The sequence below is a fragment of the Hoplias malabaricus genome, chromosome X1, assembly GCF_029633855.1.
Source record: "Hoplias malabaricus isolate fHopMal1 chromosome X1, fHopMal1.hap1, whole genome shotgun sequence".
Lineage (NCBI taxonomy): Eukaryota > Metazoa > Chordata > Actinopteri > Characiformes > Erythrinidae > Hoplias > Hoplias malabaricus.
Window position 1 is genome coordinate 24,664,861 of NC_089818.1, and position 12,951 is coordinate 24,677,811.

At 45.0% G+C, this 12,951-nt stretch overlaps 1 protein-coding gene across 1 annotated transcript in view; it reads right to left on the reverse strand.

Annotated features, from left to right (window-relative positions):
• Positions 1 to 1,499: 1,499 nt before the first annotated feature.
• LOC136675492 (semaphorin-6B-like) overlaps positions 1,500 to 12,951 on the reverse strand; it is a 39,981-nt gene continuing 28,529 nt past the window's right edge. Inside the window, exon 8 of the mRNA XM_066652042.1 lies at positions 1,500 to 4,265. Within this exon, the coding sequence (XP_066508139.1) occupies positions 3,343 to 4,265 (923 nt within the window). The 3' untranslated portion in view covers positions 1,500 to 3,342. The remainder of the gene's footprint in view (positions 4,266 to 12,951) is intronic.

A 12,951-nucleotide genomic window follows, 5' to 3' on the forward strand; every position in this document is an offset into this window, starting at 1 on the left:
TTGTAAAAGTGTTGATTTTTTTTGTAGGACTTGTCTTGTGTTGTATTGTTTTACACAGTTGTGTAATGAAAGATCACAGAGATCCCCCTCTCCTTCTGGAGATGAGAGTGTAATGCACCTTTAGGGAACACCACTGGACTTTAGCACCACCGCTGTACACTGTTTGAATCGTTCGTGTCCAATAGTGCACCTCTAACGCACCGTTATTTTGAGGGTGTGTACACAACTATAGACTCACGCTAGGTATCGCTAAGTGTAATGTATGCCATAAATCAATTTAAAAACACTTTTATAATGCATTTATGATGTGCTATGAGTCTAAGAACCACAGGTAATTTAACGCTTACGTTTGTCTCTACACTGAGGGTCAGGACTTTTGGAGGAAGTTGAATAAGTTATGGCTGGAGGTGCAGACTGTCCCCACAGTGCTCTGGGAATTGGCTTGGTTTTATTACATCCAGTGGCTTGGAAATCCTCAGTGAATGAGAACACGCCAGCACATTCTATAATCGACGAGAGAGAAAGTGTGTGTGTGTGTGCGTGTGTGTGTGTGAGGCAAAGACATTACTTTCATCAGCCGGCACAGCGTCTGCCACTGGGAATAGATATGGACATCATTAACTGGGCTGCATTCGCATATGCTGCAGTTTGTTAGCAGCCTCCCTGCTGCTGGGGATCTGCAGTGTGTGGTCGGCCGCACACGTGGCCAGAGAGACGCACATTGTGAGCACACACCGCACAAGGCTAGGTGTGTGTGTTAGGATGGGTTTAGGTCACTGTCTTCACTGCTCGATTCTGATTTTTCACTCAAACCTGATTGTTCGACTTTTGTTTGACGTTTTGTTGATTTTCTAATTGAAAATAAGTGCACATCCTCTGGAGGGAACCTCCTTAAACCTGGTGTTTTTCTGCAGGTTTAATGATAGGAACAGGGAAACTTGTCCTTTCTGTGGCCATTTCCACGTGTACAAGACTAGGCCCCTTTCACCTGAATCGAGAGAAACATTCACGGACAAAACATAAAGCTACAGAAATGTTTAAAGCAACACTAGGTGGTATTTCTACCTTAAATTTACAGCGTCAAAATGCTTGTGATGTTTCACTGATCTACAATATGAGAGTAGAGCCTTTGTCGTTGCTAATCTAGGCTACACACAGCAGATAATGCACTTCGTAACTTTTGGTGGAGGGTAGGAAACCATCCACTGTTGATTTCAGGGCCGTGCTGTAAGAGTGGATTACACTCTGCGACAGTAGGGGGAGCCCAGGAGCAAAATACAAAAAACTTAATTAAAATCTTTTTTTTGTTTGCATATCACAATTGAGCACCATTTAACCCTTTAAATACTGCTTTAATATCTAAAAAATTGTAATAATTAAACATAAAAATGTAGCATATTATGCTACATTTTATTACATTAAATTCTCCAAATAAATACTTATTTGTTAAAATGTGTAAATGTGTTTTCCCTTTAGAGGATGTGCTCATTTTCATGTAGTAAATCATTGTACCTTTCATTTGCACGTGACTATAAATCTTGTAAGTGACCCATTTCTGTCACAAATCAATAACTAAATCAATAACATTAGGTGCGTGATTCATATTTCCATGTGGCACTGGGTGGTGCTGAGAGTGACGTGTACAGGACTGTTATCTGATTTTCTCAGTACAGTCACAGTAACGTGTATCAGATGTCTGATCTAGGATCATGTCAAGACTTACCACGTTTTGTTCTTTCTAGGTTTGTAATTTGTAACCTATTTGTACGAGCGAGGATACACACTCCGTCGCTGTGGATAAAAGCTTCTGCTAAATGCTGTAAGTGTAAATGTAAAGACATTGTTTAGACATTTAGACGTTGTTCCTGAATCCTAGTCACGTACAGTGAGTCATTAATAATGGCTCTTTTCCATTTACTCTTCTCGACCCAACTCACTGTTTGGGACCAGGTACGAGTTGATTTTCCACAAGCACAGCTCCAACCCAAAATGTAGCCAGTGACGTAGAAAAAAAATCTCTTATTTCTCACTGTGTATTTGCAAGTTATTGTAGTTTCTGGGACTGAACACAGCTCTGTGCATAAGTTCATACAGATCCGTGTAGTTTATTTTGTTTCTCTTTTGCACTGTTTGGCTCTCATTGGAGTTTTTAGTTCACAACCAATCCAAGGAGTGTTTGTACCTCATTGAAAGGCCATAGCATGATTTTACGAGTTGCCGCTGAGTCAAATAAAAACAAACGTGATCTCTACTGTAGACTGGAGATTTTAGTTTATGAAAGATGTCATTGGGATTGACACGTCTCTCCGGCCAGTGCTCTGCATGGTTTACACATCATGGTTTAGTCCCGAACGAGCAGGGACTCAAAAAGAACCTAGTCCCATGTACCAGGTGCCAAATTCACCTAATGGAAAAACAAAAAAGCTGAGTTGGGCAGGTGCCATGAAGTGGAAAAGCGCCATAAGAAAACCAATGGGCAAAGACAAGCAAAGGCAGCTAAAGAAAAAGCAGGTAAATTGAATATTCTCACTTGCCACTTAATGTGGACCCTCAGCCTAAAATTGGATTTGACAAACAAATTCAATTTGCCCTGCTGTGTGAAAAGATATCATTTCATGTGTGCAGAAAATAATAAATTGTATTTGTGTCACATTTGGGGGAAAATTAATTTCACGGCATCCCTGCAATAGGACACACACTCCCGCTACTCCCCTGCAGCAGCGTGAGCTTTAAGGTTGAAAGCAATGGGGCGTTTCCAGTGTCTGATCACGGCATGATGCAGAGAGCGAGAGGAGATCAAAAAAACAGAGCTCACAGACGAGGGAGAGACAGAAAGAGAGAACAAACGGCAGAGAAAGATGTGATTGGCCAGATCCTGCTGGCTCTGTGATAGGTCTGAGGCATTGCCTCCTTCACATTTTCTTCGGTACCACCTTGTAATAAGATTACTCTTATAAACAATTTATAAATGGCTTAAAATGAGCTTATTACTGTTATTAATTAGGTTACAAATAACTTATAACCATCAATAAGCAGTTACATACACATAAATGAACAAGGCAACATTGACCTGCTCCTTTCCAAATATATTTTGAGGGTCGTTAGACATATTTTGTATTTTTCATCAGTCAGAGATACACCCTTTGCCTTTGTTCAGGTTACAGTGTGTTATAACTGCTTATGAATCATTTATAAGGCATTTATGACCAAATTTACAAGCATGAATAAGCTGTTTTTAATTCATAAATGCTTTATAAGAGTGGTCTTATTGCAAAGTAGCACTTCCTCTTCTTTTACGACTCCCTCCTTTTTTTCACAGAACTCTTTCGCCCTCTCTCTCCTTCACTGGCCCGATGGGGCTCGCTCAACACCTCCTTTGCCCAGCAGATGGCTGAATTCTGCCAGGTCCATGAGGCCGCGGGAGCCATGTAGGACAGAGCGGGTGAGGTGGGGTCCGGCCGGGGCATAGTGGTGACCAGAGGGCGGTGGCGCGTGGCTGAATATGTATCCCTCGTGGGTCCAGCGCAGGGTCTCTCCTCCATACTCCATCTGGGTGCTGGGCGCTGATACTACTCTCCTGCGGTCAGGCGAATCCTGCGGAGTGACCGGGTAGTCATAGTCTCCGGCAGACTTGCGCAAAAGAGTCCCGGGACGTCCGCCTTGCTCGCGGTACCTGGACAGGGACACGTAGCGCTGGCGGTCAATAGAGTCCTCATGGCGTCTGTCGCCTGGACCCTGGAGGAGCTTGGAACTGAGGAATATGGCAGAGGGTGGTGGGGGTGGACACTGGGTGCCCACCGAGTTGAGGAAGGTCTGACTTTGGTCCCAGCCCGAGCCTGAGTCCGAGAGACGCAGGAGACCGGGAGGTGGACGCTTCTGCTGCAGTGGTGTCTGCTCAGGAGTGGGCAGCAGCCCTGGATCAAGGTCGCCTGCTTTCACCCAGCCGTTGGGCATGACGAACAGCGTCTCTCCCTGTGGCCGTGAGCGCTCTGTAACACTGTGCCGCGACACACTCATCACCGACCCACTCCCACTAGGACCCAGCATGCTTCGCTCCTTCTCGCTCTTCCTCTGACTTCCCCCCGTGGACGAGGACAATGACGTGTTGCTACGGGAATGGTGTCGATGCTTCTGACCCATGATCCAACACACGGCCAGGCCAGAGAGCGCCGCCCCGGTGGAGAAGGCTGAAACCGCAGCCACCACAAGCAGGTTCAGAGTCACCAGGCTCTCTGGCTCATCCATAAAACTCTCATGCAGTAGACCTGCAGAAGGAGAGAGAGAGAGAGAGAGAGAGAAAGAGAGAGAATTCTGAGATGGCTTTTTCAAGACAGGCATCACACACTCAGCCAGTCAAACCTGTGAACAATTTCGCACAAATACTCCTCAAGCTGTGAGGCAGTGACAATACCTGCTACCAAGGACCTCACAAGTATTATCTCCATAAGAATAACTTTACAGGAGAAAGGTCTATACTCCTAATGTACAGTAAGTTAAGATTGTATCATTTTTAAACCTGCATGATCACTGGATTAGGAACATCCTGCAAATAAAGGTGGGATGGTCCACATTTATGACTAAATACTGCACACAGACGCCAGGGAACTGACTCCACAAGGTGGTGAACATCCTCCTTATGCAACTCAGCCCACGCCCGCTACAGCAGCTCTCTTAGTTGGTGGACATTTTGCAGGCGAGTGGGAGCGGATTGCACAGCTCACTCCAGCATATCCCAAATATCTTCAACAGGGTTGCAGTCTGGTGAGTTTGGGCGACAAGGCAATGTCGTTTTTCTCCAACCATTCCTGAGTGATCAGAGCCTGATGATACGTGGGAACTGTCCTGCTGAAGGACCTTCTGAAAATATGGATGCAGATGGTCAGCTCACAGGTCCCTGTAGCATTCACCATTCAATGATTGTGGTGAAATGACTAAGGGTTCCAGGGCGTACCAAGAGGATGCTCCCGAGGCCGTCACATCACCACCAGCAGCCTGTAGCACTCCAACGTTGCAACTAGAAAATGCAACTCATCCCTTTTTTGGCCCATGCGAGGCATTGGTTGTGACGATGGGTGTTCAACAATGACATGCGTTTGTCTAAGGCTGTTGTACCCTCGTCGATGCAGGGTATGTTGCATGGTCACGGCCGAAATTGGTTGCACTTTTGTACTGGTGGGAGAGCTGCTCCACTGTGATATAACCACCAATTGGGGGCACTTTATCAGTGACTATATACCACCTGTCAGGTGTTCCTAATCCAGTGATCATTCAGATGTCTTCATACAGTCCTTCATACAGTGTTCAAAGGTAACGATGCCTCAACATGATGGAGATACATGTTTCTGGACAGCCGTTTGGACTTTGCGTGTTGTTTCTGACAACGTAGGACATAGTGTGATCTATAAACAAGATGAAGGTCTATGACATAGCAGTAACACTTTATTAAAAGCCACTAACTTTAATATTTTCCATACATTTATACATTTTTATAGATCCAGCTCAACCTTCAAAGTTTTACAGACAGCATTCACTAAGCACTTCTCTGTATTTTGACCTGTATTGACTTTTTGTATGGCTATACAACCATAACACAGAGGCCAATGCATACAACAGTGGCCTGGAAATACACACACACACACACACACACACACACACACACACTCCACTGACCCTATAGACACACTCACTGTAGACAATATAGACCTGTAAACCTATAGACAATCACTCACTGTAGTCTATCTATGACTCTGCATACCAATTTTGCCCCCCAGGGCCCCCACAGGGCAGGTGGGTCATTCCCAGCGCTGCACTGACACTGACATAGTGGTGGGGGTGGTGTGTTGCGATTAGGACGAGTGGATCAGACACAGCAGGGGGTCCTGGAAAATATATACATATACATGTTTTTTTTTCCTCTCAAGGTTAGACAGAAGTGCCCACGGGAACCTTCATGTGGCTTAAGTTCAGGACTTCACCAGAATTACTGGGGCTTCAGCAAATATCGACTTAATTAACCTTCACTGAAATAACAATTAGAAACACATTTACCACAAGGATAATTGATCTAACAGCGCGACTACTTTATTAAGACGCCAAGCATGTGGAGTTGATTCACTGTGCGGTTGTTCTGTTCCCATGATCAATCCCTACACAGCTAAGCAGACACGTGTCACCGTGCTCACACAAAGAAATGAAGATATTAAGAGATGTGCATCACAGCTGGTAACCCTTGGCAACCCACGACTCGGAGCTTTGCCAAAAGAACGGATGGAAATGGAAAACAAATCTTCTCATATTGGAAAAACAACCAAGAAGGGAGCGATACTAGAAAACCTTGTCATTCTCTGTCATTTGGGAGGTTTTTTTCAAATTGTACAATGGAAACAAACAGCAGGAAGATCTCACTAATGTTTAAATGTTAAAAATAAGTGTACAGACATTAACTGAAGCAAAAGGAGGACAAACACAATATTGGTGCCTTTAATTTCAAAAGTAATAATGAGTAGCCAGTGTCTACATACTTTTGGCCACATAATGTACACACTCATGCAATAACCTTTCAACCTTTTTACTTTCCAGTGATTATTTCCTCCGTGTGGCTCAGTGATATCAGTGGACTGAGCTTAATGGCCTTCCGTACGTGTAATATGTCATTAAAGCAACACTAGGTAGTTATTTTACCTTTAATATACAGCTTTATAATCACTGTGATGCTTCAGTGACCTGTTAGGGAGGTCTCACAAGGAAAACATGGCCTCTGTCGTTGTTATTCAGGGCTTAGCTGTAATGCTGTACACTCTGCAACTCTAGGGGGAGGCCACGAGCGAAAACTCCAAATCCTACCTAGTGTTACTTTAAAAATTGTATCTTAAATTGTATCTGTCCTCCTTTTATTGTTTAACCAAGAACAGCAAACTGTGATGACAACAAGCCTTGCAGCACAGATAATAGAAGCTAAGGAAACTCCAGCAGCACTGCTGTGTCTGATCCACTCTACACCAGCACAACACACACTAACACACCACCACCACGTCAGTGTCACTGCAGCGCTGAGAATGATCCACCACCACATCACACCTGCTCTGTGGGGGTCCTGAGCGCTGAGGAACAGGGGGAAATGGGGATAAGTAAGTATGCAGAGTAACAGATGGACTCCAGTCTGTAATTGTAGTGGAGCGGAGAGAATGGGCAGTGAGTGTAGAGGCAAGGTAGGTGTTCCTAATCCAGTGATCGTCCATTGTACTACAGTAGATAGTGACGTTAGAAGAGCACAGTTGGGAGATTATTAGTGCCCAGTGTCTGGTCATTGGGAGTTTTGCCATTTTCCTAATTTATAGTTGTTACTGAACGGTGGCAGCCCACCCACACATCTGCACACCCCAGTGATCCATTACTGGACTAATACACAGGAGTGTAATAATGTGGATTTAAAAGTGTGGGTGTATATACATATATTTCTAATCTATACCTTTGCAGATGCAGTATCATGGCTGTTCTCTTTCTCTCTCTCTCTCTCTCTCTCTCTCTCTCTCTCTGCTGATGGCATTTCCTGTAATCTTTCCTCTCTGTCGTCCCTGTGGGATGCCCTTGATTTTCACCACCATTTTCTCAATCCCCCTATCTTTCCTCTTCTCTCCTCTTCTCTTTTCGCTCTCTCATTCCTCCCCTGTGTGTGTGTGTGTGTGTGTGTGTGTGTGTGTGTGTGGGCTGTGAGGCCTCAGGAATGAGAAGCTATACGCTACGGCTGAGTCTGTATTCGGAATTCCATTATCAAGCAGCCTGCCTGGAGATGGCTTAACTTCTGCCCTGCTGCGGCATGCACCTGATTCTGATTTACGAAAAAACATATTAACCAAGTCCTCCGAAAAGATTTTGTGAAGAATACATGGAATACAGCCTGGATATGAGAAAAGCAATGAGCGAGCAAGTTACTGCAGTGAAAGCAAGCATCCGCACACTCACACACACACACACACACCAACACAAGCCCTGAAATATGAAATTACCCACACACCTGGGCCATGATACTATTCTGCAGTGATGTATATGTAAAGATCTACAATTTGCAGAATTACATTGTTATAAACTGTGAATGATGAGGTTTCTCTGTGAGTTACACGTCCTCCTCCGCTTCACTTTACTGAAGCACAGCAGATCTGTGAAGTAGACGTTGGTATACACCTCTTAAATGATTGCTTTCCTGGCAGGTGGCACTCGTACTGGAATATCATAGTGAAGTGTGGGATTCCAGGTGAACAACAGAGTGTATCCATCTCTTCCCAGGACTAAGGAGCAGAAGCATCGCTGCAGATGCATGAATTAGGAGGTACAAATGGGAGGCTTGGGGTAGAACCCACCTAAGACAGGTCTGAAGGTGATGGGGCATAGATAAAGCATAGACACAACAGTGGTGATACTCCCCTTTTGGCCTAGAAGGGCTTGATGTGGGGGTGGATAGAAGAGCAGCAGCTTTCTAACTGAAGTGTAAAGAATCAGCTGTGCTGAGAGAGTGCTGCTGTGTCTGATCCACTCTACACCAGCACAACACACACTAACACACCACCACCACCACGTCAGTGTCACTGCAGCGCTGAGAATGACCCACCACCCAATTAATAGTAGCCCTGTGGTGGGCCTGAGGGGGTCTTGATCTTTGAAAAACAGGGGGAAAGGAGGCTAACAATGTACACAGAGTAGAAGGTTATGAATAAGTATGTTCTGAATAAACATAACAGCAAAGTACAATCTGCTCAACCTCTCTCTCTCTGTCTGTCTCTCTCTCTCTCTCTCTCTCTGTCTGTCTGTGTCTCTCTCTCTCTCTCTCGCTCTGTCTGTCTTTCTCTCTGTCTCTCTCTCTCTCACCCTCTCACTGTCTCTCTCTCTCTCTCTCTCTGTCTCTCTGTCTCTCTGTCTCTCCCTCTCTCTCTCTCTCTCTCTCACTGTCTCTCTGTCTCTCTGTCTCTCTGTCTCTCCCTCTCTCCCTCTCTCTCTCACTGTCTCTCCCTCTCTCCCTCTCTCTCTCTCTCTCTTAAACAAACACTCACACCATTTTAAAGTAGTATCTTCAGCCATCGTCACTTTGCTCTCAGCTTCAGAAAGAAGCCCCACTTCACAAACACTAGCTCTTTATGGAGCACCTGGAACACAGTGAGAGTCAACAGAGTATTACATATTCTCTCTCTCTCTCTCTCTCTCTCTCTCTCTCTCTCTCTCTGTGTGTGTGTGTGTGTTCTTCATTCATTCCTGCTCTTGATACTGAGTGGCGTCTTTGACAAAAGACAAAAAGAGAACATTGCCGTACCACAAAAGGATGAAAAGGCACTTGGAAAACAATGAAGTCTCCAAAGCCCTCAAAGAACATTCGTTTCTTAAATGGGCCAAAAAAAATGTGTTTTATAAGCTACGACATCAACTCGGCTTATGATATAGAACAGTTTCTGACAAAGAAGACTTCTGCTGTCGTTAGCTGCAGGAACTGACACTGCGCCTGTTTTGATATGAGATGCTCTGCCTCTGCGTATCTGCTCTTGAAGTCAGAATTCAGAGGCAAATCAAATGTACATTAAAAATGTTCCGTTCTCCCAGTGGTTACTGATCAAGGACACGGCTGGCGTCTGAAGCTTGCTCTTTTGCTTTTGAAAAGGAGCTAAGAGCACCGTGACTGATACGACTTCCTCAGAGTTTGTTGTAACGTAATTAAAAAAATAAAAAGTGTGGACCCCCTCCCCCTGTGTGGGGCTTGGATCAGACACAGCTTTTAACACTGTGTCCACTCACTGTCACTCTGTGAGGCACTCCTACCTCATTGGTTCATCTTGTAGATATAAAGATGGTGGGTGGACTATTCTCAGACCAGCCGTGACAACCCCAGCAGCACCGCTGTGTCTGATCCACTCGTACCAGCACAACACACACTAACACACCACCACCACCACGTCAGTATCTGACCATTCAAGTACAGGATGAATAGGGACTTAATGAACTGTGCACAGCAACTGATGGAGTACAGTCTGAACCTGTAGAACCACAAAGTAAAAACATGTGAAATGGAGGTCATTTTAATGTTATGGCTGATGTTATGGTCCGTGTTTTTAATAACAGACTAAATTTGGACTAAATGCACGCTGCAGATTGTTATATCAGACACCACATATAACTCTGGAGTGAGACTGGACTGTGTTTGGTTTAAGGGCAAAAAGCATACATTTCTGTACACTTCTTTCCTCCAAACTTCCTCCAAATATCCAGCTACATCTCCCTACAGCTTTTCTTTTTTCTGACCCTCCAACTCACAACTTCTCTGCCCACATTTGAGGTCAGCGTTAAAAACATCAGAGCCGTGGCGTCTGGCTACGGAGGAGTAGAGCTCTTTGAAGTTAGCTGCTCTTTGATGTGAAGGGGGCATGCGGACAGACAGACTGAGGACAGACAGGATGACAGATAGCGTAGAAAAGAGACCGGCTGAAGACAGAGGGACAGACAGACAGACTGAAGACTGAGTGACTAAGGACAGACAGGTTGAGGACAGACAGGATTACGTTAGATAGTGTAGAAAGGAGACTGGCTGAAGACAGAGAGGCTAAAGACAGACAGACAGACTGAAGACTGAGTGACTAAGGACAGACAGGCTGAGGGCAGACAGGCATGATGAGGACAGACAGGATTATGTTAGGTAGTGTAGAAAGGAGACTGGCTGAAGACAGACAGACAGACAGACAGACTGAAGACTGAGTGACTAAGGACAGACAGGCTGAGGGCAGACAGACATGATGAGGACAGACAAGCTGAGGACAGACAGGATTATGTTAGATAGTGTAGAAAGGAGACTGGCTGAAGACAGACAGACAGACAGACTGAAGACTGAGTGACTAAGGACAGACAGGCTGAGGGCAGACAGACATGATGAGGACAGACAGGCTGAGGACAGACAGGATGACATTAGATAGTGTAGAAAGGAGACTGGCTGAAGACAGACAGACAGACAGACAGACAGACTGAAGACTGAGTGACTAAGGACAGACAGGCTGAGGACAGACAGACATGATGAGGACAGACAGGCTGACAACAGACTGGCAGAAGATAGATAGAGGACAGAGAGGACAGAAAGCCTCAGGCTGAAGACAGACAAGTAGATGACAGACAGGTTGAGAGCAGAGAGGCTGAAAACAGACTGGGGGCTGTAGGTTGAGGACAGACAGAGGACAGGCTCAGGCTGAAGCTACACAGACTGAAGACAGACAAGCTGAAGGCAAACAGACAGGAGGAGGACAGGCGGACAACAGACACGCTGAGGACAGATAGGCAGAGGACACACAGGCCACGACAGACAAGCGCTGATCAGAGAGCTGCATTTTTAACATTTAATGAGATTAGATTCTGACTTAAGTATTAAACAAACCATAACAACGACCTGGAACACTTCACCCTGCTCATTAAAGACACCATTCCTGATTTAATCAAATACCTATTTATATAACATGCTCAGGATGTTTCCTCACTATTGGCTAGCTCTAGTTTGTGTCTGGAACTGGTTTAATGTGTTTACGAAGCCCTGGTGTCTGTAAATGGCTTAAAATCCAAGTGTCTCAGTCCAGTGTCAGTGCTTCTGAACGTAAACAAACCAGAGAGAACATCATGTCCTCACATCTGTTCTCTTTAAAGGAGCAATCTGTAAAACTGACGACAAGCGTTTACAACAGGAACCGTAACACAGATACAAAACACTGAAAGAGAGTGCCCCGCCCCCTAGATATGAAGCTCCCTCAGGTTCCCAGGCTCAAATCCTTAGACGAGGCTGTAGTTACCTTTCTGTCTGACTTTTCCCTTCCACCGTAGAAGACAGACGTTTGCCTCTTATTCACAATTTTTGCATTCATTTTGCATTTAGTTCCATATTAAAAGGGTCGGTTTATGAGGTTAACACTGGTATTATTTGCCAGATTTAACATTTTCTGTTCCATCTTAATTAGATAACTGTGTGAGCCTGAAGTTAGCTTTTGAAACACAACCCTTATTCCCCAGTTTCTTTGTTTGAAAAGCAAATATCACAGTGATTACACTGTTACTCGTACTCTTAACACCTTTAATGCTGCTCTTATTTTATCCCTTATACGGTTATATATCCCTCACTTTCTTAGTTTACAGCCCACAACCTACAGAGTTTACAACTTTAATCCACACGTGTCTGTAGTTTTAGAGCAGATACCAGTGCTTCAACTACAGCTGCATGTTTCCTTAACCCCTGATGACACATTCATTCATTCATTATCTGTAACCCTTATCCAGTTCAGGGTTGCGGTGGGTCCAGAGCCTACCTGGAATCATTGGGCGCAAGGCAGGAATACACCCTGGAGGGGGCGCCAGTCCTTCACAGGGCAACACAGACACACACACATTCACACCTACGGACACTTTGGAGTCACCAATCCACCTACTGACGTGTGTTTTTGGACCGTGTGAGGAAACCGGAGCACCCAGAGAAAACCCATGCAGACACAGGGAGAACACACCACACTCCTCACAGACAGTCACCCGGAGGAAACCCACGCAGACACAGGGAGAACACACCACACTCCTCACAGACAGTCACCCGGAGGAAACCCACGCAGACACAGGGAGAACACACCACACTCCTCACAGACAGTCACCCAGAGCAGGAATCGAACCCACAACCTCCAGGCCCCTGGAGCTGTGTGACTGCGACACTAACCTGCTGCCCCTGATGACACATGTATATGGTTAATATTATGATTGAGTACAGTAAATAAATTACAGACTGCTCTTTTAATGTGAGATGTGAGTTACCTCTGGTTTTTACACTGTGTTTGTTATGAGATTTTTCTTTATTTAACCTGACAAAAGAGATAAAAGAATTTCTAAATTCTCTCTCTTTCTCTCTCTTTCTTTCTCTCTCTCTCTCGCTCCCTTGTCTGCTTTGCCCTCATTTCGCAT